General features: G+C 44.1%; 2 protein-coding genes across 2 annotated transcripts in view; one reads left to right on the top strand and one right to left on the bottom strand.

Annotated features, from left to right (window-relative positions):
- PGS1 (phosphatidylglycerophosphate synthase 1) overlaps nucleotides 1-11244 on the top strand; it is a 44470-nt gene extending 33226 nt beyond the window's left edge. The window contains 3 exon segments of the mRNA XM_032209609.1: nucleotides 1412-1560; nucleotides 5493-5636; nucleotides 11157-11244. Coding sequence (XP_032065500.1) covers nucleotides 1412-1560; nucleotides 5493-5612 — 269 coding nt within the window. The 3' untranslated portion in view covers nucleotides 5613-5636; nucleotides 11157-11244.
- The window catches only part of DNAH17 (dynein axonemal heavy chain 17), a 150911-nt gene continuing 133137 nt past the window's right edge, over nucleotides 9825-27598 (bottom strand). Inside the window, 6 exon segments of the mRNA XM_032239003.1 lie at nucleotides 9825-11338; nucleotides 12824-13049; nucleotides 21616-21759; nucleotides 23575-23757; nucleotides 24333-24515; nucleotides 25534-25713. Of these exon segments, the coding sequence (XP_032094894.1) occupies nucleotides 11091-11338; nucleotides 12824-13049; nucleotides 21616-21759; nucleotides 23575-23757; nucleotides 24333-24515; nucleotides 25534-25713 (1164 nt within the window). The 3' untranslated portion in view covers nucleotides 9825-11090.

Below are 27598 nucleotides of genomic sequence, written 5' to 3'. Positions count from 1 at the left end.
ATATTTTAAAGATACAATGAAGGTTGGCTTGTTTATCAAAAAAAAAAAGCCTTATTTACCAGGATGAAGATTAGAATTAGAAATACAGGGATAAATTTGTTTTGGATTCTACAACGGCTTCTATCATAATGCGGCATCTACCCTGTTCCCCCAAAAATAAAACCTCCCCCGGATAATAAGCCAACTGGCTTTTGAGCACAGGCGCTAAAAATAAGCCCTCCCCTGAAAATAAGCCCTTCCCTAAAATATTTAAACACATGCGCAGCCACTCCCCGCCATTCCCTGGGGGGGGCATGCCCACGTGCCCTGCATGCACCTGCCATCCATGCAGAACAGCCTTATGAAGGCCGCTCTCCCAAACCCCTAGCTACCACGCCCCTTCTTTTAGTAGCATCACAAAAGAATGGCAGGCCCAGCGACGCTAAGGCTGGCAAGAGTGGTGCTTATTGAGCGGGGTCAAAAGAAAATAAAGACACTGTCTTATTTTCGGGGGAAACATAGTAGTAATAAGGAGTTTTATTTAAAATATTAATATGTTTTTCCCATGGGAAAATGTTCTCAGAATGCGAGTTGTATTGCTGTATTGTTTGTGTTGTGAATTACACAAATAAATACCATGTTAGAAATACTGCTGGGACATTCCTGCTGTCTGCTTCAGTTGGGGAAGAGCTTGGCAAGTAGGTGTTGCTGTAGGTTTGATTGCTAAGAGCTGTTCACTCTTGAAATAATGAACTTAATTTATCTATGCATGTGAAGCCACACTATATCCTCCCCAGATCCCAAATTAATTTTTCAGTTATGATTACTATTAGCCGTTTATGACTTTTTATTGATGTTGATATCATTGTAAAAAACCAAGCAAAGTATCATGTGGGGAGTTAGGATGGGTGTAGCCTATATCTGGTAGGTCAATACAGTTTTTATTTATTCATTGTACTCTGCAGGAGTTCAAGTTGGTACAGTTTTCCCCGCCCATTTATCCTAATAACATTAAAGGAGCCCTTGTTTTAATTTCTCATTAAAAATTGCTAAAACGGCCTCAATTCCGGCATGTTCTTGCAGTCTTCGTTGTAATTATTTATTTTCAAATGCGGTAAGTATAATATTGGGGCCTTAGTTAGACTTGCGACAGCTGGAATGTAGCAATGGAAATTAGAACATGGTCTGAGCCATGTGGCGATTGCATTGTGCAAGCTGAAGGAGGCTAATTCTCGTACGACTTGGATGACAATCTCTGGCGGGAAGCGTCCCTATTTCCTGGTTGCTCACTTTTAATGATTTACACTGCTGGTAAACCTAACAAAACGTTCAGTGTGCTTTTGTTACAGTACAAACAATTGTTTGGAGCACCTAACGGCTACCCTGGCCACTTCCTCTGTCTGCCATATTTCCTTTCTATGTTTCCTTGCAGGCCTCTGGTTGTACCTAGCAGGAAGCTGCCTGCCCTGCTTCACTTTGATTGGCTCTCCTAATTTCGGGTACAGGTCAGTCCATCGTGACCTGGAAGCACAGATTGCGATAGTGACAGAAAACAAAGCCCTACAGCAGCAGTTCCATCAGGTTTGTAGCAACATGGACTCTTGTTTTTTTTGAGCACTGGGCCTACTTCATAGGGCTGAGGGTTTGGGTGCGACAGGAGGTTTTTTTTTTTTTTTAAAATCAGTAATTGAGAATCGACAAAGGGCTTTTAAAAAAAATGACTTTCACTAAAGATCCACTACCTTAATTAGTTGAATGCTGGAAGAATTCTGAATAAGAAGCTGACCCAGGAATTTGAAGAGAGCATGAGAAAAATGTGAAAGTATGTTATTCTGGTTGTAAATTAATTCCTCTGTCTTTCTCTGAAGCGGTTCTCCCATCTGAGGGGTTGTTGCGGGGGAAATGTAGCAACTCTTCACTTCCCAAGCAAAATCTGTAGAAACTGTTTCCAGTAGCTCCCAGTGTTTAGATAACTCATAAGCCTTGTTAATTCTATTATGAGATAAATTCCTGTCTCTCCCTGGCTTTCTTCCCACAAATCAAGGGTGGGCTGTAGTCTTGCTTCTACAACAAGTAAATATTTTGTGCAGTGCTGCCCTTGTAAATTGTTTCATCTAGACTTGCTTAATAAACGATGATTGTTCTGAGCTCATAGAATTAATCTTTTGAATATTGCAAATGCACTTTAAACGGTTCTTTTATTCCCCTTGAGAACCAGAACTATATAAATATTCAGTGTATAGTCAGTTAAGATGTACCCAGTTCCTTTGGAATTGAATCCCAGAAATAATGCACATCGAGGCTGCATATTTTGTTTTACTAGTAGCAACTTGTAGTCAGAACTGAACTTTCCCCTGACCCCATGTTATTTACTTATATCAGACATTTCAAGGAAATGTCTTTTGATCGTTGATCTCGTTTTGTAGAAATCAGAAGCAGTGGAACTACTGTATCTTTGGCTAAATGTTTGATATCTGTAAAACGTTAAAAAAAAGGCAGCCTTGCTATATGCCTTCCTTATTTCTGTGGCATCTGTGAACGATTTGGGAAGGAAGAGATGCTTTTACTTTGTGTGCAACACTTCAGAAATATAGGAAGTGGCAGGAATTGCACTTTGGGAAGAGGGAAAGGGAAGCTGATGTAGTTCATGCCACCACACATCACAATTTTTGAAATCTTGTGTGACAAGGAAAATAGACTTTGCCATTTGCCTAATTTAATTCGTTTTGTTAGAGGTTGAACTTGATCCTCCTTTAATTTATCTTATTTTTGTATGCCTTAATCCAGTGATGGTTAATCTTTTTGGTGCTGAGCGCCCAAAGTGCGCCCGTACATGTGCGAATGCAAGCGTTCTTGCCTTAATTCCCAAAATGCAATGCAAGCGGTCCCTGTGCATTTGCCACACTCCCGTACATGCATCCTTCTCCCCACACACCCCCATGCCCCATTTTGGCTTCCAAGTTGGTGCAGAAGGCTTTCCAGGCCCAAAATGAGGTGTGGAGTGGCCTCACGTGGCACCTCCATGCCCTGTTTTGGCTTCCAGGTTGGTGCAGGCGGAAGAAATGGAGTACACTGGGGGGGAACCTGTGGAGATCGGGGAAGGCACGGCTGGCAGAAATGGAGTAGAAAGGTAGGGTGTGCTGGCAGGGGGACCTGTGGAGATTGGTAAAGGCCCCGATGCCCACACATGCGTGGCAGAGACCCAAAGACTAGCTGGCCAGCAAGAGGTACGCGCTCATGCGTGGTAGAGCTAGGCCGGGGTGACGGCTGCTGTACCAGTAGAGAGACTCTACTGGTCATGGCCTTCATCCATAGGTGGTTAGAAAAGTGAAAGGGGTATTTCAGAAGCCAGAGACAAACTGGAGGAATGAAAGCACACAAATTGCTATCATTTCTTGTCCTATAAAAAGCAGTGTTTTACTTGCTTATTGTTTGTACAGGTTTAACAACTTGTTCAGCAACCATTCAGACTTACAGTGGTCCTGAATGAGTAGACTTTTGACCGGTCTTATACTCATGGCCTGACAAACAAAGTCAGTGGGATTGTAAATAATGATCAGGAGATTATAAATGATGATCACAATAATGTTGTACCTAACAACCATATAGGATTCACTGGCAACCAGAACCTCTCAATTGCCTTCATAAGTTGACACAGTGATATGACGGTGCACTTTATGACCACGGCCTTTAGAGAGGGAGTTGCCATTCCTAAATACTGTAGTTAAGCAAGCACCACCTGTACGTCTTCTAGATAGCTCTATGGCAGGGATGGCTAACCTTTTCGCATCACCTGCCAAAAGCCCATATCCATAATGCAATGCAATGCAGTGTGCCCCCCTTGCACCCCGCCCCCATGGACATGACCCCCCCCACTTGCACCCTGCCCCCCACGCATATGCCCCCATGCCCCGTTTTGGCTTCCAGGTTGGTGCAGGAGGCCTTCCAGGCCCAAAATGGGCTGCCCCCCCCCCCCCGACGCACCCTGCTTTGGGCCTGGAAGGCCACCTGCACCAACCTGGAAGCAAAAATGGGGCACGGGGGTGCTGCATGACACTCCAAAATGCAATGCAAGCCCCCCACATATGCACTTTGCCCCCCGCTCATGCATGGCAGAGATCCGAAGACCAGCTGGCTAGCGGGAGGCTGGGCTGGGACGACGGCTGGCGTGCCTGCAGAGAGGGCTCTGCATGCCACCTGTAGCACGTGTGCCATAGGTTCGCCATCATAGCTCTAGGAGAAGCTATAGTTATCATTTTTTATTTAGTTTACTTTTCCGAATTCTTTTTGAAAGTCAATGTCTGTCCTGTGGTCATTCTGGTGGATCCAAGCAGGAGAGATGAAATGAATATTTCCTTAAACCTTTTGAAAAGCTTTCTTTTTTTCCTATATGGCTTATTCCTCGGTCTTTTTTGTATGCTCTAATAGATGATGAACCTCAGAATGGAGCAGTCACATGGGGCAGCACCCTCTGTGAAGGCTGTTCTTCCTGTCTGTAATGGTTTTCTTGCTCTCAGAACAGAACCTTCAATTAGCCCCCCCTTAGGATTTTTCTCACTGCATTCTATTGAGCTGCAATTATTATGTGAAATTAGAAGCCATATTGTGGAGTGTTCTTCAGATCAGTTGGGCAGATGGAAAAGTATTAAATGGGATCCGTTTATTCCCCCCCCCCAAAAAAAACCTGGTCTTATTAAACCTCAGTGGGATCTACAGTGTAGGAAAAAGGAAAGAAAAAGAGCATAGCAATGCTGTTTGCATAGGCTAAGTGGTGTGGGCTGCATAGGCTTAGCGGGCGTTAAAGATATTTTAAGAATTGAGAATAGAAATGTGTAGCTTGGTTGAAGGTGGGCAGGAGTCCCATAATGATATCATAGCTCTTTACGTATAGTTGCCTGTTTTATTAATTCAGATGAAATATTCATGTGTTGTAAACACCATTTTCAAATGCCATGTGTATGCTTTGTAATAGAAACATTCACTTTTCCTTCCAGCTGTACTGTTTGTACTTTTAAAGAGCTTAACATTTCTGGGAACCACATTGAAACCTTGACGGCACATTAGTTTTTGAATGGAGCCTTGGATTTTTCTAAAGAGAAATGAGCAACCCAGTCTCTGGAGATCAAAGCTGGGTTTCCTTTTGGGACAATTATAGCTCAGGGCTTGGCTGTGTTACGGGAAAAAAGAATAACCATAGAGCCAATCTTGCAGTGCTTTCCTCTTTGTATGTTTGTATACACATGTGGGTTGGGTTCTGTGTTTGCAATTACTTGGGGTTTGGCTCAATCAGCATCTAAGATGCCAAATTCTGGAAAGATTGTACAGAATTCTGATCACATTTGCTGGATGAAATACCAGGATTCTGGTCAAACTGATTTTGATTTAAAACAGTTAAGCTAGACAGTGATGGTAGTAGACTCTTATTAGTTCTTGAGTAGCAGTGGTGGACTACAGATCAGGAGGTACTAATTAGAGCAAATGTTGAAATTCAGGTTGTAATTTTCTTACTCTAGGAGCAGGAGCAACTTTATTCCCGTTCTGGTACAGTGTCTTCTTCAACGTTTGATCAGCCAAGCCGTTATGTCAAGCTGTGGGTGAAGATGTTGACACCTCTGATTAAGAACTTCTTCTGAAATAAGGAGAGACAGATCGTCTTGGTGAGTATGATATGAGGCTTTTTATAGCTTCCTCTTATTGGGAAGCACTTCAGTTAACAGGAAATGCGTAGGGGCTGATTTCATTTTAAGGTACTTTACAATGTGTAATGTTCTTGAACATTATGCAGTCTTGAGTTCTTGGTGTCAACTCTCACAATCATAGATCAGATTTCTTCTGGGAAATGTTTAAAAGCTATATGTAAAATAACTGGATCTCTCTACACTTTAAATTCAATTGTGGAACACTATTTTGGTTTTTTAAGAATTCTGAGTCTGTAAGGGTACAAATATATCAAAATTATGTTAATTTTGAATGTGCCCTGTTCTTTTGAGTAAAATATATTTATGTTAAGAAAAGTTACAAATACATTTCTGTACATTTCCATCTTATTTAAACAAAAATAAGCCTTTTAAACGGAGAGACCTTTTTCAAAGAGTAAGGTAGCAACTCAGTTTTATTAAAGTAGAAATAGCTGGAACAGTGAGACATATTTTTAGCCAACTATCTCAGAGCAAAACATAGAACTAAATTTTGCCTTCTCCTCTGGAACATGTATAAATTTCCTTTCACTTATTTCCTTTTGGTGCACAATAATGTATCAGCTATTGATTTTCTGTCATAAATATATACGGCCACGAATAAAGAAATTTGTTTTGATTTTTGTTGTTTCTGCAGTGAGAAAACTTCTCCCCAGAAATTCAAAATTAAAATAAGGACTCGTGAAAGGACAGGGAAGCATAAAATTCTGTATTGTTGAGGTAAACAGACATACAGTAGGCTTATCTAAGAATGAATCTACTGGGTAGGGGCACCCAAGAGTCAGCCCTCTTCTTTCAATAGAAGACTGCCTGGAGGACTTAAATTTTGGGAGGAGACATTGCTCATAAAGACTTAACTAATGGTGAGCCTCAAGGCCTATTACTCATTTGTGAAACTGAGCATATTTAAGAACTACACAAGTTGGTTTCAACCCAACATGAAAATAGATTTAATTGCTGGGCCTGTTCCTTTTCATATGGCTAGAAATTAGTCATAAAAGAACCTGAACATTTCCCTTCAGGAAAAGAAAAGGCTGTCCATAATCTGTTTCAGAGAAAAAGAAAGCTCAGAGGATTATATGGATCTTCTGTTTAGTAATTAATATCACTACATAAATGTGTGTTCTCATATAATCCAAATGTTATTTTACCTATCTGAGAATTTTATTTTGGGTTGGTAACTATGAGGAGATATAAAAGGAATTGAATACCTGTTTCTTAGATACTAGAAGTCTTAGACAACATTTACATTGGGCTTTTGAGATTTTTTATATGTTTAAATATTTTTAGATATGTATTTTCTAATTTGTAAGAAGACTATTTTTAATAGTTCTATGATAGTTAAATACCGCACCCATCATCTGTTGTGTGTTTCTTTAGAACAGTATAGGATAGCCAGAGATAGCACAAATCTAATTCTGTTGTACCCTTGAATAGGTACCTAGGTTCTGAGGAATCAAAAGAATTTTGGTAGCACCGAATTAACAAATTTGTTAGCTGGAAAAAGTGCTGCCACATTTCTTCTGGTATTTTGGTTCTATAGACTCCATAGACATTTTCCTGCAGCATTTACAATAAGAAACACTAGATTCCAAGAAACTAATTTTTGGATTTTAAGTAATTTTAATATACTAATCTATTAGTCATATCGAATAATCCCTCCCCCTGGGTATGTAAATAGTGTAAGGGAGGGAAATTTGTAGCTCTCTAGATGTTCCTGAGCGCTGTCTTCTCTCAGGTTCAGACAGCATAGCTACTCAGAAATAATGTGAGTGGGACTATAAGAATAGCTGGTGGATTGCAGTTTTCAGCTTCTGGCTACAATTTTCTTTAGAAAGCAAATAATGTAGTAAGAATATTACACTTGGAGTGGGCCTCAGAGGGAATAAAGTGGCTGGGAAATGATGCAAAAAATTAGGAGCCAACAAAGAGAGTTTGGACGTTGTCGTCAAAAACACCTCACTTCTGAAGAGTAGAGAAAATTATTCCTAGTACTTGCTATTGATAAGCCCTTCATCCACAAACTTAAGGAGAGAAAAAGTCCTTGATGTGACTGTAATTCAGGGCAGGGGCAGGGGTGTCAAATTCGTGTTGCCACGTGACATATCATGACTTTTCCCCCCTTTCGCTAAACCAAGTGTGGGCGTGGCCAGTGCGTGACGCATCCAGCCCGCAAGTCCACAAGTTTGACAGCCCTGCTGTAGGAGATTTCATTAAAGCACCATGTTAGTCGGCTAGAAATAGATTTTGAGGAGAAAATTCACGGTTTTGGTCTTAAATGGCTTTAGCAAGGTTGGATTGGCAGTTGGGGAAAGAGTCTAGGGTTGTACCCTTTTCAGTTTCTCTCTGAAGTGCTATTTGTTTTGTTTCCCTTTGCATAAGCAAAGTTCATGCCCTTTCCTTCTTGTAATTCAAAGGAGCTGAAGAACCTCCCCTGCTGCTGACTTAAGAATGCATCTAGACTTATTGTAATATGTTCTGGTCAGCCAAGTTCCTCTGTTGTTTCATTCCAACCATGGTAGATTTTAAAAAGAATAATAGTAAAATGTACTTTGTGAACACAGAGTGGGTCCTTATTTTCCTTGCTTTGGCTTCTGATGCTAAGAGCAAAACAGAAGAAGAAAAGACTGTGACCAAGTTGCTACGAGGAAAAAAGAATCAATAGATAATTATTTTGTTAGAGAGCGGAGATTATAATTTTACTATGCTGTTAATACATACCATTTTAAATGTTGGAAGTACATTAAAAATTGCCTTTAAACAAAAATCTGCTTTGAAAACTGATGCATGCTCCGAATTGCCAAGGAAGCAAGATTTAATTTTCACACAGAGAACTGCAGGCCTTCTACTGTTTGAGTTAATAGTCCTGCATAATTCTTCAGATAATTCTTTTCAATTGCTGAATGGAAAAAAAAATAGAATGAATTTACAAGCAGTCCTGCGATAGTCTTGCTCCTTAATAATGTTTGACTGTAATGTGTGAAGCTAATTTGTGAACTGCTGAGGAGTGGAAATTCTTTTCATCTGATATGGGATCATTCACCCCATTGCATCAATGTGCTTTCGTCCTCTCCTTGGTGACAGATCCTGAAATACAGTGGGTCCTTTACATCTGCCTCAGGCACAAGACTTGCGGTGTTGCTGCCCTCACGTGGGCAGCCACTGCTGCTGTTCAGCGTAAGGCAGTGCATTCCTCTCTTGGTGTGACTGGATGAGGCAGAGTGGGGGAAGGAAGAGAGCAAAACATTAGTGCAGGCCTTATCTTAGCTTCCCTCATTTGCTTGCTTTTTTCTCAGTTCTCTGGGGAATTTTCCCATGCCCAGTGCTTTTGGGAAGACCAAGCATGCAAAGATGTGGTGGGAGAGGTGACAAGATTGATTAGAAACTACTTTCCTGCCATATAGCTTCGATGTGGCTTTAATTTATCAGCAGTGGGTTGGCACTGAGGTGAAAGCTCTGTTGGGAAAACATATGTGCAACATGAGATAAGTTGAGCCAATTTGGAGCTGGGTACAGAAGTGATATGGATGAGCACCACATAAACAAGAAGTCTGTTAGTGTCCCAGGCATAAAGCTACACGATACCTCTTCTAATCAAAGACTACAATATACCTTTGTATTTGATAGTAAACAGCCTTACAGTAAGCATGTTCTACCTTTTATCAGATCAATGAGTATTTTTAGCAGGTGCCTAGATTTGCTGTTACTGACTGCTCTAAAGATGTGAATTCCAGTGTAAGACTAAAAAAAAGTTAAGGATATATTTGGGTATTTTTTTTCTTTAAAAATTGGAGGAATATATGGGTTTTTAAAATTTGCTAATTAGATAAGGACACGGTGGCTCAGTGGCTAAGATGCTGAACTTGTCGATCAGAGGGGTTGGCAGTTTGGCAGTTTGAATCCTTACCGCCACATAATGTAGTGAGCTCCCGTTACTTGTCCCAACTTCTGCCAACCTAGCTGTAAAAAGCACGTAAAAAATGCAAGTAGAAAAATAGGGACCACCTTTGGTGGGAAGGTAGTAGTGTTCTGTGTGCTTTTGACTTTTAGTCATGCTGGCCACATGACCACAGAGACTTCTTTGGACAGCGCTGGCTTTTCAGCTTTGAAACGGAGATGAGCACTGCCCCCTAGAGTTGGAAACAACTAGCACATATGTGCGAGGGGAACCTTTACCTTTATATGTATGGGCTTTTTTGCTAATTAGATAAGCCTAATAAAAGTTGCTTATTAACATTTGTAATCAGATTCCTAAAACTTCAGGAATCACTGAGTGCTTTTAAATAATAATTATCAGGAAGTGATAGGCATCATTCACCTGTGGACACTTTCTCCTTCCCCACACAATGGCCTCTTGATATTTATTTTATTTTGCTTATTTACTTTTTGGAGAGCAAAATGTTAAAAGTAAGTTCAAATCTTATACCAGAAAGATAGTTTACATACTACACAAGTATATACTGAAATAACATAAATTTAATTCATATCAACAATAACTAATATGTCTCATGCACTGGTCTATCTTGAATAGACAAGGCAAGTAGACAGGAGAAATTCATTGATTGTACAAGTAGTATAATTTCCCTGAATAAGTGCACATTTATTTACAATTTTTGGACATCATAACAAGTCTTTTTTTGAATGGAAATGTGATAATGTCCTATCAAGCATTGTGCATTTTTAAGGAATGCTGGCTGTGCAATTTCAACACTCCAGAGCTGAGTTTCATTACAAGCCTGACAGTGATCCAAGTTAGATCTGGTGGTGAGCCAATATTGTGGGAGGCAGAAGTGAAAAGACTTGGCTAGATGGGCATGACCTCACAGGCAGCTCAGAAGTAACCTAGTAGGTTTAATAGAGGCAATCCAAGATGATAAAGCAGGAACAGGTCCTGGTGTTTGTACAGAGAAATGTCTATCACCAGGATAAGTAGGTGTTGGGTGAGAGGTGACTCTGGGTTCAAAGTGGTTTAGATTCCATTTGTACCTTAACATTCAGACTTTTGAGCAAATTATTTCACTATTAGATTGACCAGGTTTAGTTAATGAAATGAGTTTTATGGCTAGCCTATCCTTGCAAGTGCAAGTTACAATTTCACCAAGTTCCATGTATGGCCAGTAAGGTGAAGATGTCTGGCTAAGCCATAAGCTGTTAAGTGATAGTTACTGCAGTCTTATTTTTCTTTCTTTCTGTGTGTGTGTGCTTGCAGAGCCACTATTTGGGCAGACCACCTTTCTGTCATTGGGGAGAATAATTAAATATAGGAACAATGTTATTAATGATCACTTGAGTAGGAACATCAGGCCAGATATATTTTAAAATAAATTTTATTTTGAAACTTACAATTACTTTGCTTGGGGTTTTCAGGGAAAGGATATAAGTCCTGTGATGGAATGGACAAAATGTTATCAGGCATTAAATCTGTAAGAGTAAAGCAACTCCAGCAAGAATCCACTTAGCCGGCTTCTCTTTTGTTTTCAGGTTGAAAGTCCAGACGTAGGTGGGGCCTCTTGTGCGTGTCTTGTACACGGGACACTCATACACGTTCTTGATATCCATGCGATCCACAGGGATGGCCTTGATGAAAATGACTGGCATCGAAGGCGTCAGCTCCTTCAGGCGTGCATCCGTGATGACCCCCGTCTGAGTATCCCAGCGTGCACCTGCAACGATATGGGGCAGTACTCTCAAGAGCAGTTGTTTTGCAGCAAGGCTAAGGAAAGGGAGTTTGCATGATCATCAACCTGCTAACGTTAGCAATAAGGCTACCTGCTAGACTTTGGTTTGCACTTGCTTTTGATGCTATGCCGGTGGTTTACTTAACATGCTTTACAGGAATATAAGCAAAATGAAACAATTGGATTCATACCCTGCCCTTGGCCTGTAGCAGCTATTATTTTATTGCAGAAGGTTGTGCACTCCTACAATGTCTTTTAACGTAAAGTCCATTCATACACAGCTAAGCAGAAAAATCTAGGCTTGTTTTGCTCAACTTTAAAAAACAGCTTCTAAAAAAAAAAAAAGGAGGGGGGGGGAATGTATCTTAGACCCAAAGTAGAAAGGATTGTGGAAGCTGTCCTCTTGTTTTTTAAACACAGGTTGGTTTGCTAATGCAATGGATCTGCTGCCCTCTACTGATATGAAATAAAAGAGGCAGCTAGCCAAACATCTGTCTGGTTTATTTTTTTGGTCGGTGGGGATGGTGGTGTCAAATATTTATTTCTCAGAATGAATTTAGAGGATTCTTTCTGATTCTGCTGTGGGTGCAAAGAGTACTGCCAAGTGGCTGATTTCTAGCATAATTTCTGTCAAATAAATAGTCTTTGTATAAGGATGAAAGTTGGACACTGAAAAAGAAAGAGAGATGGATAGAAATATAGTTGTCTTTGAATTATAGATCTGGAGATGGAAAATAAGGGTACCACAGACTGCAGTAATCATTCAATAAAACCTGGACCAAATTAAAGCTGACTGTTCTTTTGCAGCAGCGATCAACAATGGAAGCAAGTAGATGATGGGCTAGAAAAAAATCACGTTGTGAATGGATGGATCAAAGAAATGACAGGGTAGTCGTTGGAATATATATGAGATGCACTAGGGGTCAGGCTGAGGTAATGAATATTCATCTATGCAGTCACCAGGTGTCGGACCTGACTCTAGGGACTTAAACTCCCAAAGAGGAATTTTAATTTCAAGGTTACTCAAAGTCACTGCACTCCTGATATATTGGCCTGCAACCCTCAGTGTTCCCATGGTAATTATAGAAGCTGTCATTGAACAGCAATTGAAGAATTCTCTTCTATTCTTTAATTTTGGAGAATGTGAAATGGGCACCTGAATTATTTTATTTTTCTTGGTTACAGAATTGTGGAACAGATGCAACACTGATAGAGAAAGCCTAAAAACAACATTCTGCAAAAATCTCTCAGGAATTTATCTCTTTAGTCTCAAAGTAAAATCTGAAAATTCTGTTTCCAAAATTATTTTCTTTCTCCTCTTCCTATCTGTTCGGCAAATTGCTGTGGAAGAAAACACCAATGATTGTTTGTAAGCTGCACTCATGCTTGAGAAGGTTTTTGAAATTAAACTCGGGGTCCCACAAAACAATGTCCATATCTTATCTACACTACTAGAGGAATGGTCTGTACCTTCCATGAAAAGCCCATAAATATAGGAGCCTTCTCGAGGTGGAGCTGTCATATCTTCCCGGGTTTTCTTGGTAACTTCCACTGAGAGACACATTCTGTCAAGAGGCCATTCATTCCTCCTAGCCATGGACTGCATAATGGCAGTCAGGAAAGACTGAGGATTGAAGAAACCTGCTAGCCACACAGTTGTGGGCAGGGCAAAATCTGTAGTCCAAGCCTCCAGCTCCTGGAAATGAAAATAGTGGCAGTGTTTTATAGATAAGCATATTAAAGACCGCACATACTTCATATTGCCCCTTTAATTCTCCTGCGTGTTCTTTAAAAATATATACAGCTTGAATGGGAAGATATATTAAATAAAATTTGCTGAACAAATTGGAGTAAGCACTCTGAGATTTGGGTGATAGCAAAAAATCCAGACAAAGAGAGCGGTCTTTTTGTTTTGCTTTGTGTACTATTAAACAGCGTTAAGGTACAGGAGCTTTGACAATCTTCTGTTTTAAAAACTTCTTTTGTCAAGGCAAACTTACAAAAGAATTGGAGCACAAATGGATCACAGTGTTGGTATAAGCTACTATAAATTTATTCCTTCTGTAGTCTTCTGTAAAAACACTGGGAGAAAAGGGGTGGGGGACAGCTGTTGGACCTAGCAGAATTTCTAGAGACTTGTCTATTGCTGGCCATTGTGATAACTTTGGGTGAAACACTGCAATAAAACCATTCTTTTATGAATAATATGTGAGTCTGTTTTGTTCTGCTTCTGTTATTTAACTTTTAAAAGGAAAAAAAACAAATTAAGTGGGTCACCAAGAAACAGAAAGGTATTGCAGAGATCTGGAAGAAGATAAGGAAATACAAAGTTTTTTCTTGACTGCAGGATACCAACTCATTCTCCTTTCAATTTTTAAAGGTAGTGGCATAGTTTCTCCCTGGCAGCTACAGTGTTTCTTTTTTTAAATGTTGCCAGGCCTGCTCTGTGGGAACACCAAATCCCAGAATTCATAACACAAGCAAGGCATGCAATAGCTGGAATAATAGTCCTCCCACATATGTAAAACAAACTATACACCTGTTATGTAGATGCACAGTTGTCATGGTCAAAGGAGGACAATAGGAAACTCAAGAATATCCTTAATAGTTAATTTAATAATTTCAAAAGGGAAGAGAATAGAAACCGACTACTCTTCCTAGATATTTCTGAGGAAACAGTGCCAGAGTTTCAACTCAGGTGTACTAAAAATAACAACCAAGGGGTACCCTACCAATCCAACTGTCTGCAAGAAAAGCTGTGTAAGAATGCCATACAGCCAAGAACTTCAAAGTAAAGTAACATTATGTTAACAAAATAGAAAAAAAAATCTTTTCTATGCAGCCAACTAGAACCCAACCACAACTCAGGAAAAGATCAATTCTCCCATAAAACCCAAAAATATTTAAAAATTGCAAGCAGTTTACTTCATTTGCTATAGACATCAGAATAATAAAAATTCCAAAAAATCTCTCTAAAACATCTGAAGAAACCCCAAAGACCCAACAACTGAAGAAGACGGAACAGACAGACAGACAGTTATTTGCAAGATACAATGCAAGGATTCTGAATGTCACCAAGTAGAAAAAACAAGCAGCTTATCAGAACACATCCATAAACTAGTTCTTACAAAACACGATGATTCTTTAATTTCATAGCACGTAGACAAATGCAACCATAAATTCACCTGGGAAACTGTTTTAGATCAATGCGAGAGAATTTGTAAAAGCCAAAGGCATTCTGATCGATCAGCCATTAACAAACACATAAAATCCCAGTGTATAAACTATTTTTAAAAAGCAGTGATCCAACAAGGAAGCAAGCAGCCTGAGGCACATCCTTATACCAAGCAATTAAATAGATTAAGTGAGAATACAATAGATAGGAGCAATTTTCAGAGAAATAATAGTGTCAACCAAACTAGTTAATCAAATTGGAAACAGGCAATCTACACCATTCCTGATCAGGCTGCTACTCATAAAAAGCCATCAAATGATAATATTACCTAGTATAGTAATTCCAAGATCATCGCAGATGGGGGCTGCAGCCAAGAAATTAAAAGATGCTTGCTCCTGGGGAGGAAAGCTATGGCAAATCTAGACAGCAGAGACATCACCTTGCCAACAAAAGTGCATATTGCAATGTATGGCTGTGAAAGTTGGACCATAAGAAAGGTTGAGCGCCAAAGAATTGAGGCCTTTGAACTATGGTGCTGGAGAAGACTCCTGCGAGTCCCTTGGACTGCAAAGCGATCAAACCGGTCAGTCCTAGAGAAGATCAACCCTGACTGCTCTTTAAAAGGCCAGATTCTGAAGATGAAACTCAAATACTTTGGCCACCTAATGAGAAGGAAGGACTCACTGGAAAAGAGCCTAATGCTGGGAAAGATTGAGGGCAAAAGAAGAAGGGGACGGCAGAGAATGAGGTGGCTAGATGGAGTCACTAAAGCAGTAGGCGTGAGCTTAAATGGACTACAGAGGATGGTAGATGACAGGAAGGCTTGGAGGAATGTTGTCCATGGGGTCACAATGGGTCAGACACGACTGCACAACTAACAACAACATAGTAATAGCAATAGCACTTAGATTTATATACCGCTTCACAATGCTTTACAGCCCTCTCCAAATGGTTTATAGAGTCAGCATTTCTCCTAGGCGCTGCTTGGAGTGACCAAGCACGGGTTAACTTCAGCTTGCTTCCCAAGGAACTGAGTTTTAAAACTGATTGTAGCTCCGCCTCCTGGTTGCCTCTCAGAGGCTCAGTTTCAAAAAACTCAGTCGCCCTATAGGACGTATTTCTGGGGCTCCAGTCCTTGTACAGCAAGCTGGACCCCGAATCCTAGAGTTAGTGTAGCTCCTTTTATTCTATTTCTTCGTTTTTAGCTTAGTATTTAGCTGTATTTACTTTGCAGTTCATCTGTTGCCTATCAAGCCTCCGATCGCTCTAATTGCCTCCGCAGCACTGGGACAGGCTAGTTGCGGCGCTGACAGCCCAGGCGCTGTTCTGGGCGAACGTAAGGTCGGAGTGCTTGGAGCAGCAGCCTCTTGAGCCTGAGGGGCAAGCTAGGCAGCCAGGGATCCCCTCACGAGGAGCGTTAGGCTCCCCAAAGCCCTGTCGCTGCTTAATTCGTGCGCGTGCGAACGACCGCCATTTTGGATTGCCGAATTTGGCGCGTTTCGTTCCTTTTGGCTCCTGCCTTGCCGCACAGCCTGTCCCACCTCGCAGATCGCTGCGGAGGGCCGCCCTAAGCCTAGGGTCTTGCGCTGGGTGGCCAGACAGACTCTTGCCCTCCTCTATCTTGGACCAGCGGCCGCAGGGAACTTGGGCCTAGCCAGCCTTACTACCTGCCTCAAGGGATCTGCAGGCGCTTGGCTGATTCAGCAGCCAGCTCCACTAAGGCCTCATCTGCCATCCAAGGCCTAATCCCTCAGGCCCGACTCGAGGTCCAGGCCTACCCATCATCAGGCCTGTTCCTTCAAGATTGCTGACAGCATGGAGAAGCAGATCAGCCCTCAGCGCAGCAGTGAAGGGAAGCACAGAGGCAGCCAGACCGGGCCCACACCCACCAAGCGAAGTAGGCCCAATCCATCGGCCAAGGGTGTTGGGGTGGGCTCTTCCCCCAGGGAGAATCAGCCTAAAGCCGGGATGACCTCTAAGGCTGAGGAAAAAATGGCAATGCGCCGCCAGAAGGCCCTGGAGAAACAATTCCAGAAGGCCCAGGCCGCACAGCATAAGAATTCAGTGGAACCCTCCCCAAGTGAAATCGGGGGTGGTTTTCCCTGGAGTGTCTCCCAGCAAGGGGAATCTCCCTTAGGCCCAGACAGTGAGGATTTTAGGTTCTCCCCCAACCCTCATAGGGCATCCCTGGGGTCACCTACCCATTCCATGGCTGAGGAGGAATCCTTGGCTCCCTCTGAATTGGAGCTCTTCCCCCCCAGGGTCAGGAGGCCATTCTATCTAAGACCATGGAGGAGGTTGTGACACGAGCCATATCAAAAGGCATTTCCGATGGCATGTTGCAGTTAGCGGCCAAGCTGCCCTCTGTGGCCCCCCAACTGCTGCCAGCCAGGTTGCATGCCCTAAGGCCCCTGAAGCTAGGGCATCATCTCCTACCCCAATGGGTCTTAGTGAGGTCTCAGACCTGGAAGAGGCTGAGGTAGAGGTCCCGGTTCTCTCGGATGATGAGAACCCCCTCCCTGAGCAGGCCACCAGTTCAGGCCTTTTCAACCCCACTATGTTTAGGGCCATTCTCACCAAGGCCTGGGCAGCGGGGCCCCAGATGGGTCTTCCAGCCCCTGCAGCCAAACCTCCATCTGAGCAGGCCACAGATGTGGCCATAGGGCCCCAGGACCCTGGTGCAGGCCTATTTAAGGAGGTGCCTCCACCCCTAGAACTGGTTCCGGCCCTGCAGTTATTCCTAGATATTGTCCAACGCCAATGGGCCCAGCCGGGGACCATGGCCAGTCCTAGTGGGACGGATAGGAAGCTGTACACGATGGAGGCCCCACTGGAGGAACTCCTAAAGCTTCCCCAGGTGGACGACCTTATCGTGGCCCTAACCTCCCCCTCTTCCCTTCCCGCAGAATTGCTGGAAGGGCTTAAGGCGGAGGACAAGAGAGCAGAATCCGCGGCTCTTAAGACCCACCAGGCTACCGCCTGGGCCATGCGCGCTTCCGCCAGCTCCTCTTATTTTGGCAGGGCAGCCCTGTTCTGGCTCCGCAAGTTGTGGGCTGGGCTTCCGGCAGGGAACTCCAGAACTAGGCAGGACATCACTAAGATTATTGCCGCTGTGGAGTACTCCGCCGACGCCTCCCTGGCGGCCACTAAATTTTCTTCCAGGGCCCTGGCCTCGAATGTCACCTCGAGACGCCTGCTGTGGCTTCGGCACAGGCAGGCTGACATGAAGGCGAAATGGAAGGTGGCTTCCGCTCCCTTCAAAGGGGGTAAGCTCTTTTGGGGAGGCCTTGGACCCATTCCTAACTGAGTCCAAGGACAAACGCCAAGTGCTCCCTCCAGTCACCAAAAAGCAGGAACGGAAGGGCCAGCCCTTTCGTAAGAATTCCTTTCGAACAGCGAGCCCTCCACCTCCTCCGGCGGCTCCAGTCATGCCTACGTACCCCCTCAGGATCGCTCCCAGGATAGGTCCTCGTTTAGGGACAGAGGCAGACAGCAGGGGTTCCGCAAGCCTTTCCGAGGGGGTTATTCAAACAAATCCTTTCGGAAATCCAAGTGACCGTCACAGGTCTCCCCCCATAGGCGGCCGGCTTCAGCTCTATGCCGCCCAGTGGGAGGAAACGACGACGGACAGTTGGGTCAGGAATACGTTCCATCATGGGCTGACTCTGGAGTTCCTGTCCTTTCCCCCTCGAACCTTCCTCCGTTGCCCCATCCCCAGGTCCGCCCACAAGCTCCAACTGATGAGGGTGGAGATAGACCACCTCCTGGAGATAGCGGCCATAGAGGAGGTCCCCCGGGGTCAAGAAGGCGGGGTTTTATTCCATCCTCTTCCTGGTCCCCAAGTCATCAGGTGGGGTGAGGGCGATCCTGGACCTCAAGAAGCTGAACAAACATCTAGCATACAAGGGCTTCAAGATGCAGTCTCTCCAGACCATCCTGGGCTGCGTCATACGGGATGATCTGCTGACTTCGATCGACCTGAAAGAAGCGTACCTGCATGTTCCGATTCACTCGGCGCATCGCAAGTTCTTGAGGTTCCAGTTCGCCGATCGCCATTACCAGTACAAGGCCCTCCCCTTCGGACTCTTGTCGGCCCTGCGGACGTTCACCAAGTTGCTGGCTGCTGTGGCTGCACGGCTCCGGTCTCTTCCCGTGAGATTGGAATGCTACCTGGACAACATCCTTATACACTCGTCGTCCAGGGGGAAGGCCCACGCAGACCTGACCACCACCATCAAGGTCCTGCAGCTCCACGGGTTCTCCGTCAACCTCGCCAAGAGCCACCTGAACCCGACCTGCAGAATCCAGCATCTTGGAACAATCATCGATTCTGAGACCTGCCAAGTCTTCCTCACTCAGGAGAGAATAAACAGCATCTGGACCCTGGTGAGGAGCATCTGCTCGACCGGGTCTGCATCAGTCGTCTCTCTCTCACAGCTGATGGGGAAGCTGGTATCGTGCATCTCGGTGGTCCCGTGGGCGCGGTTGCACACACAAGAACTGCAGTGGTTCCTGATCCCTCTCCAAAGGAGGAAGGCCAGCAACTCCAGACGCGTGATACGGGTCCCCCCGAAGGTCCTTGGATCCCTCCGGTGGTGGTTGTCGGATGCCCTCCTCATGGGCAGCCATTTCAGGGAGCCGGAGCGCCTGATAATCACCACAGACGCCAGTCTCTTCGGCTGGGGCGCTCATCTAGGGACCTCGGTGGTCCAGGGCAGATGGTCGCAGGTGGAGCTCGCCCACAACATCAACTGGCTGGAGTTCCGGGCGGCCAAACTCGCCCTGCACCATTTTCTCAATCAGGTCAGGGACCATGATGTACTGATTCTGATGGACAACATAGCAGCCAAAGCCTACATCAACCACCAGGGCGGCACACGGTCCCTGGCCCTGATGTCGGAAGTGGAGGCCCTGGGTCGCTGGGCGGAGAGACATCTGGCCTCAATTCGAGCAGACCACATCTCCAGCATGGACAATGTGACGGTGGACTGGCTCAGCAGGATCACCATCCAGAACTCGGAATGGCGGCTGCACCTGAGACTGTTCTGCCAGCTGTCCCAGAGGTTCGGCCACCCGGTGGTCGACCTGTTCGCCTCGCCAACCAACATGCACCTCCTCCGGTTCTTCACCCAGTTCCACTGCCCCGGGACGGAGGGCACAGACGCTCTAAGATCCCGCTGGCCTCCAGGTCGACTGTACGCCTTCCTTCCTCTTCCTCTGATTCCGCAAGTCATCCGGAAAATACTGGAGGAGGGGGCGGAGGTGCTTCTGGTAGCTCCTCACTGGCCGAGGAGGACTTGGTTCGCCGACCTGGTCAGTCTGTCGGTATCCCGGCCGTGGCGCATACCTCAGGAGCAAATCTCCCTCAGCCAGGGGGCCATCCAACATCCGGAGCCCCAGTGGCTGCAGTTGGCCATCTGGCACTTGAGGGGGACCTCCTGAGGCTTCACTGTTTTTCTGACAGAGTCATCCAGACGATTCAAGCTTCTAGACGACCTTCCACCGTCAGAATTTACGAGGCAACCTGGTCGGCCTTTTCCTGTTGGTGCCTCAACCGTCAGCTAGTGGCCTCTTCCGTGACCATCCCGCAGGTCCTTGATTTTCTGCAGAACAGTTTGGACAAAGGGCTTGCGCCCAACACTCTCCGTAGACAAGTGGCTGCTCTGAGCACCATTCTGTCCTCTGACTCTCAGCTACCGCTTTCCAGACATCCCCAGGTAAAGGGTTTCCTGAAAGGGGCATCCAACATCTTTCTGCCTCCCATCCATAGGTACCCTACCTGGACTTGACTGTTGTACTGCAGGCGCTTGCCGAGTCACCCTTTGAACCATTGCGGATGGTGGGCCTACGCCACCTGACCCTTAAGACTGCCCTTCTGGTCGCCATCACCTCGGCCCGCAGGATATCGGAGTTGGCCGCCTTGTCAGTTAGAGGCGACCTCAGCATCTTCCACTCCGATAGAGTCATCTTACGGTTGGATCCTGCCTTCGTCCTGAAGATTAACACCGTTTTCCACAGGGCGCAGGAGGCGATACTTCCGGACTTTTGTCCTCGTCTCAGGCACCAGAGAGAGGTAACATGGCACAAGTTGGACGTGCGGCGGGCGGTGCACATTTACATAAAGCGGACTGCTCCTTTCCGTAAGTTGGAAGCCTTATTTGTTTCCTTCCAACCTGCTTCCATGGGAAAGAAGGTCACGTCCTCCACCATCGGACGCTGGCTTAGGGCAAGCATCAAGATGGCCTACGAGACTCAGGCCAGACTGGTTCCCCCTCGTATTACCGCACACTCTACGAGGAGCGCAGCGACTTTGGCCGCTTGGGCTATTCAAGCGCCAATTGAAGAAATTTGCCATGCTTCAACGTGGACTGGACCGTCTCCATTCATCTGTAACTACAGACTTGACACGTTCGCCTCTGCTGAGGCGTCATTTGGGAGAAGAGTCTTGCAGAGAGTCGTGGCAAGCACCGCGGCCCCGGACAATGCTTCCCTCCCGACTTCGACATAGCTTTGACATGTCCCGTGCTTGGACACTCCAAACAGCGCCTAGGAGAAAGACCGTCGGCTTACCTGAATGGTCATTCTCTAGGCGCTGCGGAGTGTCAAAACCCACCCTTAAGGTGGGGCTGCAAGGTGTGTTCTTAGCACCTTCATGTCTTGGACTTGGACTTTGTCTGGTTCGAGTTATGGACTATTGATCTTCTTCGTTTTTTGAAACTGAGCCTCTGAGGCAACCAGGAGGCGGAGCTACAATCAATTTTAAAACTCAGTTCCTTGGGTAGCAAGCTGAAGTTAACCCGTGCTTGGACACTCCGCAGCGCCTAGAGAACGACCATTCAGGTAAGCCAACGGTCTATTGCCCACAACAATCTGGGTCCTCATTTTATCGACCTTGGAAGGATGGAAGGAAAGGTTTACCAGAAGAAAACCAAGCTCAGCAAACAAGATCCTAATAGGAGAACAATGCTTAAGGGCAGGTCAGCTTTTTGAAAAAATCAGCCTAAAGAATTTACAGTAAATTTTACAACTAAGTACTTTAAAAAAAACCTAGCATGGAAGGTTTTAACTAAGGCTTCATGGTCCTTACCCTGATCCGGAGCAGTAGATCTGCATACCAGGCTGCTAAGCTAAGTAAAGATGGGTAAGCACGTTTTGTCCAGGATTCAGGCACATTGTCATAAAAAAGAGCATTGGATAAATCCTCCATGTCTGTTGTGATTGTCAACTCACCCTTTGGAAAAAGTAAAAGTTGTAAATTAGTTGTTGCCATTATCAGAACATCCTGCCTGAACATATTGTCCATTTGAATAATTTTCAGGGTAACTAAGGAAATGGCATCCCACACTTGGTCCTGATTATCTGAATGTTAATTAAGATCCTCTCAGTATTGCATTACCCAATAAGCAAATTCTTTCAGGGGACTTTTCAGCATTTTCCTTCAAGTTAATTATGGTACTGTGTGGCAATTTAAATTTCCCAACACACTGCTGAGAAAATAAGATTATTTTCCCAGTTACTGTTGTAATTGCCAGGGTTGAAATTAGAGGATGACTGATTGTAATATGAATCAAAAGCATATATATAGCATACACAAAAATGATTTTCAACATGAAAAATCAGTTTTCGTCTCTGAATGCTTGTGCGATAGTTTCAAAGGAGAAGCAATCTCCATGTTTTTGAGCTTTAGGACTTTAGCTTCTAGCTCCCAACTAAGCACTTCAAAGAAATCCTTTGCAAAAGAGTATTAGTACAATAAAGTACACCTGCTTGAAATATTAAAATGTCTATGTCCTCTGGAAAGCTCATACAGCTATTTTGAAGAGTTGCTTTGGCAATTCCTGGAAAAGCTTTGAGCCTGTTCCTGTGCCGACTCATGCAAAGAACCAGAGACAGCTTTTAAGGAAGCCGTGTGAGCCAGTATATTACATCATATCTCAGCCACACTTTGGATCTAGCTCCCTCAATCTTTACATATGTAAACACACAAACTTGTGTTCATTATATAATCACTCAAAAATTACTATTCTGAATTTAAGATTAAAGGTAAAGGTTCCGCTCGCACCTATGTGCTAGTCGTTCCCGACTCTAGGGGGCGGTGCTCATCTCCGTTTCAAAGCTGAAGAGCCAGCACTGTCTGAAGACGTCTCCGTGGTCATGTGGCTGGCATGACTTAAATGCCAAAGGCACACAGAATGCTGTTACCTTCCCACCAAAGGTGATCCCTATTTTTCTACTTGCATTTTTACATGCTTTTGAACTGCCAGGTTGGCAGAAGCTGGGACAAGTAAAGGAAGCTCACTCTGTTACATGGCACTAGGGATTCGAACCGCCAAACTGCTGACCTTTTTGATCGACAAACTCAGCTTCTTAGCCACTGAGCTACCGCATCCCGCTGAATGTAAGATTATTCACCTCCAAAGAAAGAGTAGATCTAATATGTACAGCTTGTCTTGTCAACTAAAGTTACCCACCGCAGCTGATTTTGCAGCCTCTTTGTGTGTGAGTGGCAGTCTTGTTCTGTATATGAGCATGCAAACCCAGGAGCAGAACAAGGACCCCAAAAGGGAGGGTGGTATATTAATTGACTACTGGTTAAATTTTCCTAAATAGAGTCCCTATCTGCATAGATAACCATTTCCCCTCATTCAGAGAAATATTCAGTATACATACAATTTCCCTATCTCATGACAACAGCAACAAAGAGACTGGGGAGGGGTGCGGGGGGGGGGGGAAACGGGACGGGGCAGGAGGCAGATGCGATGAATGGAAGGAGAAAATGAGAAAGCATTTGGATGGGATGGGGGGATAAAGCAATGAGATGAGGGGTCAGGGTAATTTGCTAGAGAAGAAAAGCAAAAGTCCAATTTGGTGTTACAAAAAGGATTAAATTCACTGGAAGGACATTTCTGTTCATCAGGTGAAACTTGATCTGATATATACTACCACAAAAACTCATCTTTTTTCTGGATCAGTACACCAACTGAAGAGCTGATCATTGTCTTATTGAAGACAGTACCAGTAAGAGCATGTAATAATATACAGTCACCTTCAGCCCCAAGTTCAGTTCTTTCAAAGAGCGTCTGATTTCACTGGTGAGGATGTTCATCCGTTCACATTCCTGGAAAGCAACTACCACATAGGGCGTTTTCTCCATTGCTTTTGCCATAATTTCCACCATGTTGAAGGGCTCTGGAAGACGATCCATGATCTCATCTAGCACTGCTTTCACCTGACACACAAAAGGTCAATTGTATGTTTTATTGCTTAGAACATTTTGCTGTGGAAGCAAATTACTTGGATGATCAAGTTTACTTCTCATGTGGTCAAAGAAGTGCTAAGCACAGCACAGCCCCAAAAGATGATAAAGCTTTCCTGAGTGTGATTCTTTGGGCTGCAACCAGGCAGTTTTCTTGACAGCATTTTGGAGGTGGCTAGACACTACTGTCTTGTGGGATTATTATTTTTAATTGATTAATCAACAACCTTGGAAATTCCCAAGTAGTCTGTCATCCAGATACTAGTCTGATCCAACCTTATTTAAATCTGAATGAGAGATCAACCAACTCCTACAAAACAAAACCTGACAGTGGGAGAGACAGAGCAAATGAGGAAAATTAAAAAGGTCAAGTGATTTAAAATAAATAAAATAAAAACAAATAATAATTTAAAATAAATAAATTAAAAAAATAAGGGTAAAAACTCCCAAAACTCAAAAAGCAAACTTGACGGAACATTGATTTTCTACGACCAATCCTCTATTTTTCTATGGTGCTTCATTTCTCAGGAAATGACATGCAATTTTACCTTTTCTTCACGGGACACGCCAGTTCCTCCTCCAGCATCCGATTCTTTGGGTTGCATTTCCAGCACTGTGCGGAAAAGTTTCTCTGAGGTTACCGTGAGGAAACCAATCTCTGCATTCGGATGGAGCCCATACAGATAAGGACTCTCAGGTGGTAGATTTTCATCAATATACTCATGATAGCCCTATGAATATATATAATAGAATTTTAGTGGATACACAGCAATGCGTTCATTCAAGTAGCTGAGTCTGGATATTCTGATCTTCACATGATGGCTTCCAGTTTACTCTGTATCCATTTAACTTGAATTTTCTGTGTGATTCATGTCTTCTGTTAACTTTGCCTATATTCCCCTTTTCCCAAGAAGTATTTTTTCGTATTTAGACTTTATAGGTTGAATTGGTTTTCTTGTTAAAACCTTCCTCACATACAACACAGCTGTTGTTTCTATTTCAGGACTGATAGTTAAGTAAATTCTGTATTTCAGCAGGGCGCTCCAGAGCATATCTGTTTGTTAGTTTGCCTAGGGCTGGCCTGCAGGACGAAGTTCTTGGTAGAAGGGTGAAATTCCCCTCAGTTGATGGATGAGGGCAGGGGTGTCAAACGTGTGTCATCACAGAGCCATCATGTGACATATCTCAACCTCCCCTTCCCTAAACCAGGGGTGGGCGTGGCCAGTGTGTGGGACATCTGGCCTGTGGCTGTGAGTTTGACACCCCTGGATTGGAAGCATCAGGAAGGCCAGCCTGACCAGTGACAGCCTCCATTTTGAGGAGCTCTTGGAAGATGGCCAGGAAGGTTTTAGATTATCTTCCCAATCTCTGCCTCCCATTTGATAGTTCTCTCAGGAGCATCTGCCTGACTTGCTTACAATTAAAGTGCTTTTATTTTTCATCTATTTAAAAACTGTTTTGGCTTGCTCCAAATGAGCTTCCTGTATTCTCTATGTCAAGTGAAGCTTTCTCTCTCTGCAAAATCCCCATTCCTCCCCCCCCCCAATCAGCTGGGATTTGGGAGACAGAGAATAGATGGGGCGGGGCCAGTCAGGTGGTATTTACCGGTTCTGCGAACTACTCAAAATTTCCGCTACCGGTTCTCCAAAACTGGTCAGAACCTGCTGAATACCACCTCTGGTGCAGTGGCCATCTTTACTGCCCTGCCCCTGCCTGATTCTCTGTACATTGGATCCACCCTGTTTTTACCTTGTAATCACTATTGGGTGGAATGAGGAATCCTGGAGCCAGAAACATTTCGCCTTCCAGCATTTCCATGCGGACGTATTCAGCCAGGTACGTCCGACACAGTCTGCGGTCCCAGTCATCAGTGATATGTCCCCCATACATGATTTCACCAAAGAGATACCGTAAATCATCCCACGGCACCTAGAGAGCAGGGGACAATATTTATGACAGTGATGTTAGCAGATAGAACTTTATTCCTTGGTTCTTCATAATGCAAAAGACATGCAGCTTTTGATTTGACTATAGTACCAGTGTGGCATCCAAAACCCAGCCAGTTGGGTTGAGATGGGAACTTCCAGAATTCCTAGCATGTACAATAGGTTTTTTCAATTAATCCTTTTCCCTCCAGAAAATGAATGATAATATAAAGACTATTTTATTTCAGGAATGAAAAAAAAAATCTTGGTGACACCTAGTTCAAGAAGATAATGCTTTTTGGTAGTTGTGGCATATGCTTCATGGTTTTGGGAGGTTTGAGGACTCCAGGTGATGAAATGAGGTAAAGTGGGACTGTTATGCAAGAGAGGGAAGTCTGAATCCCCACCTTCAGTTTTTGTTATAACAAAGTGAATAAAATAAAATAAAAATGCAACAGAAATGATTAAAAAGACTGAGCGAGTCCAGAGATATTTCACGAGAAGAGTCCTCCATTGCCCTACTCACAACAGAATACCTTATGCCACCAGACTTAAAATTTTGGGCTTAGACAACTTAGAACTACACCGGCTTCGGTCTGACCTAAGCGTAGTGCACAAAATTATTTGCTACAATGTCCTACCTTTCAATGACTACTTCAGCTTCAACCACAATAATACAGGAGCACACAATAGATACAAACTCAAAGTAAATTGCTCCAAACTCGATTGCCGAAAATACGACTTCAGCAACAGAGTGGTCAATGCCTGGAATGCACTACCTGACTCTGTGGTTTCTTCCCCAAAACTCTACTGTCGACCTCATTCCATTCCTAAGAGGTCTTGTAAGGGGTGTGCACAAGCACACCAATGTGCCTAACCTCCCTGTTCTAATATTCCCTTTTATTAGTATCCATTTCATGCATCCAAAATCATGTTTATACTTATATATGTTATCTAATATATGTTTGATGAAATGAATAAAATTAAAATAAATAAACAAAACAAGGGAGAGGGGCTAATGTAGCATTCTGGCCTAGCGGCTATGGAAGAACCAGGTTTTCAAGGCCTTTCTAACAGTTACCAGGCTTTTTATTGGTTTGTTTGTTTATATCCAAACTTTATTATTTTTACAAATAGTTCAAGGTGGCAAACATATCCAACACACCTTCCTCCTCCTAATTTCCCCACAGCAACAATCCTATGAGGTGGGTTGAGCTGAGAGAGGGTGTGTGATTGGCCCAAAGCCACCCAGCTGACTTTCATGACTAAGGGAGGACTTGAACTATGGTCTCTTGCTTTCTAGCTTGGTGCCTTAATTACTAGATCAGTCTGGCTCTTTTAAAATTTTCCTTAAGCATATTTTAAGCTTTCAGGTACTATAGTTTTGCTTCCACCTGATAATGGCAGGATTGCAACATTTGGAAATGAAATGGAGGGGAGGAATTCACATAGCTACCGTGTTTTCCCAAAATAAGACAGGGTCTTATTTTCTTTTGACCCCTGAAATAAGCGCTTGGCTTTATTTTCAGGGAGGTCTTATTACTTTTCAGGTGCAGGAGGCGGCAAGCACGGTCACCTCATGGCTGCGCAGGAGTTCATGGCTTCCATGACAGCCATGGGCTTGACCCAAGTAATCCGGGGCCCAACCCACTCGGCGGGTCACATGCTCGACCTCGTATTTCTCTCGGAGCAGTGGAGCTGTGATCTTGGTCTGAGGGGTAGTGAGATCTTACCCCTGTCATGGTCAGACCACTACCTACTGAGGCTTGACTTTCGGAGACCAAACCCCCACTGTAGGGAGGAGGAACCGACCAGGTGGTTCCGCCCCAGGCGACTTATGGACCCGTTGGGTTTCCAGACAGAGCTTGGGGTTATTCCTGATACTCTCG

This window comes from Thamnophis elegans, chromosome 2 (assembly GCF_009769535.1).
Source record: "Thamnophis elegans isolate rThaEle1 chromosome 2, rThaEle1.pri, whole genome shotgun sequence".
Taxonomy (NCBI): domain Eukaryota; kingdom Metazoa; phylum Chordata; class Lepidosauria; order Squamata; family Colubridae; genus Thamnophis; species Thamnophis elegans.
The sequence above is the reverse complement of the archived record's forward strand: the minus strand, read 5'-3'. Positions and strand labels throughout refer to the sequence as shown.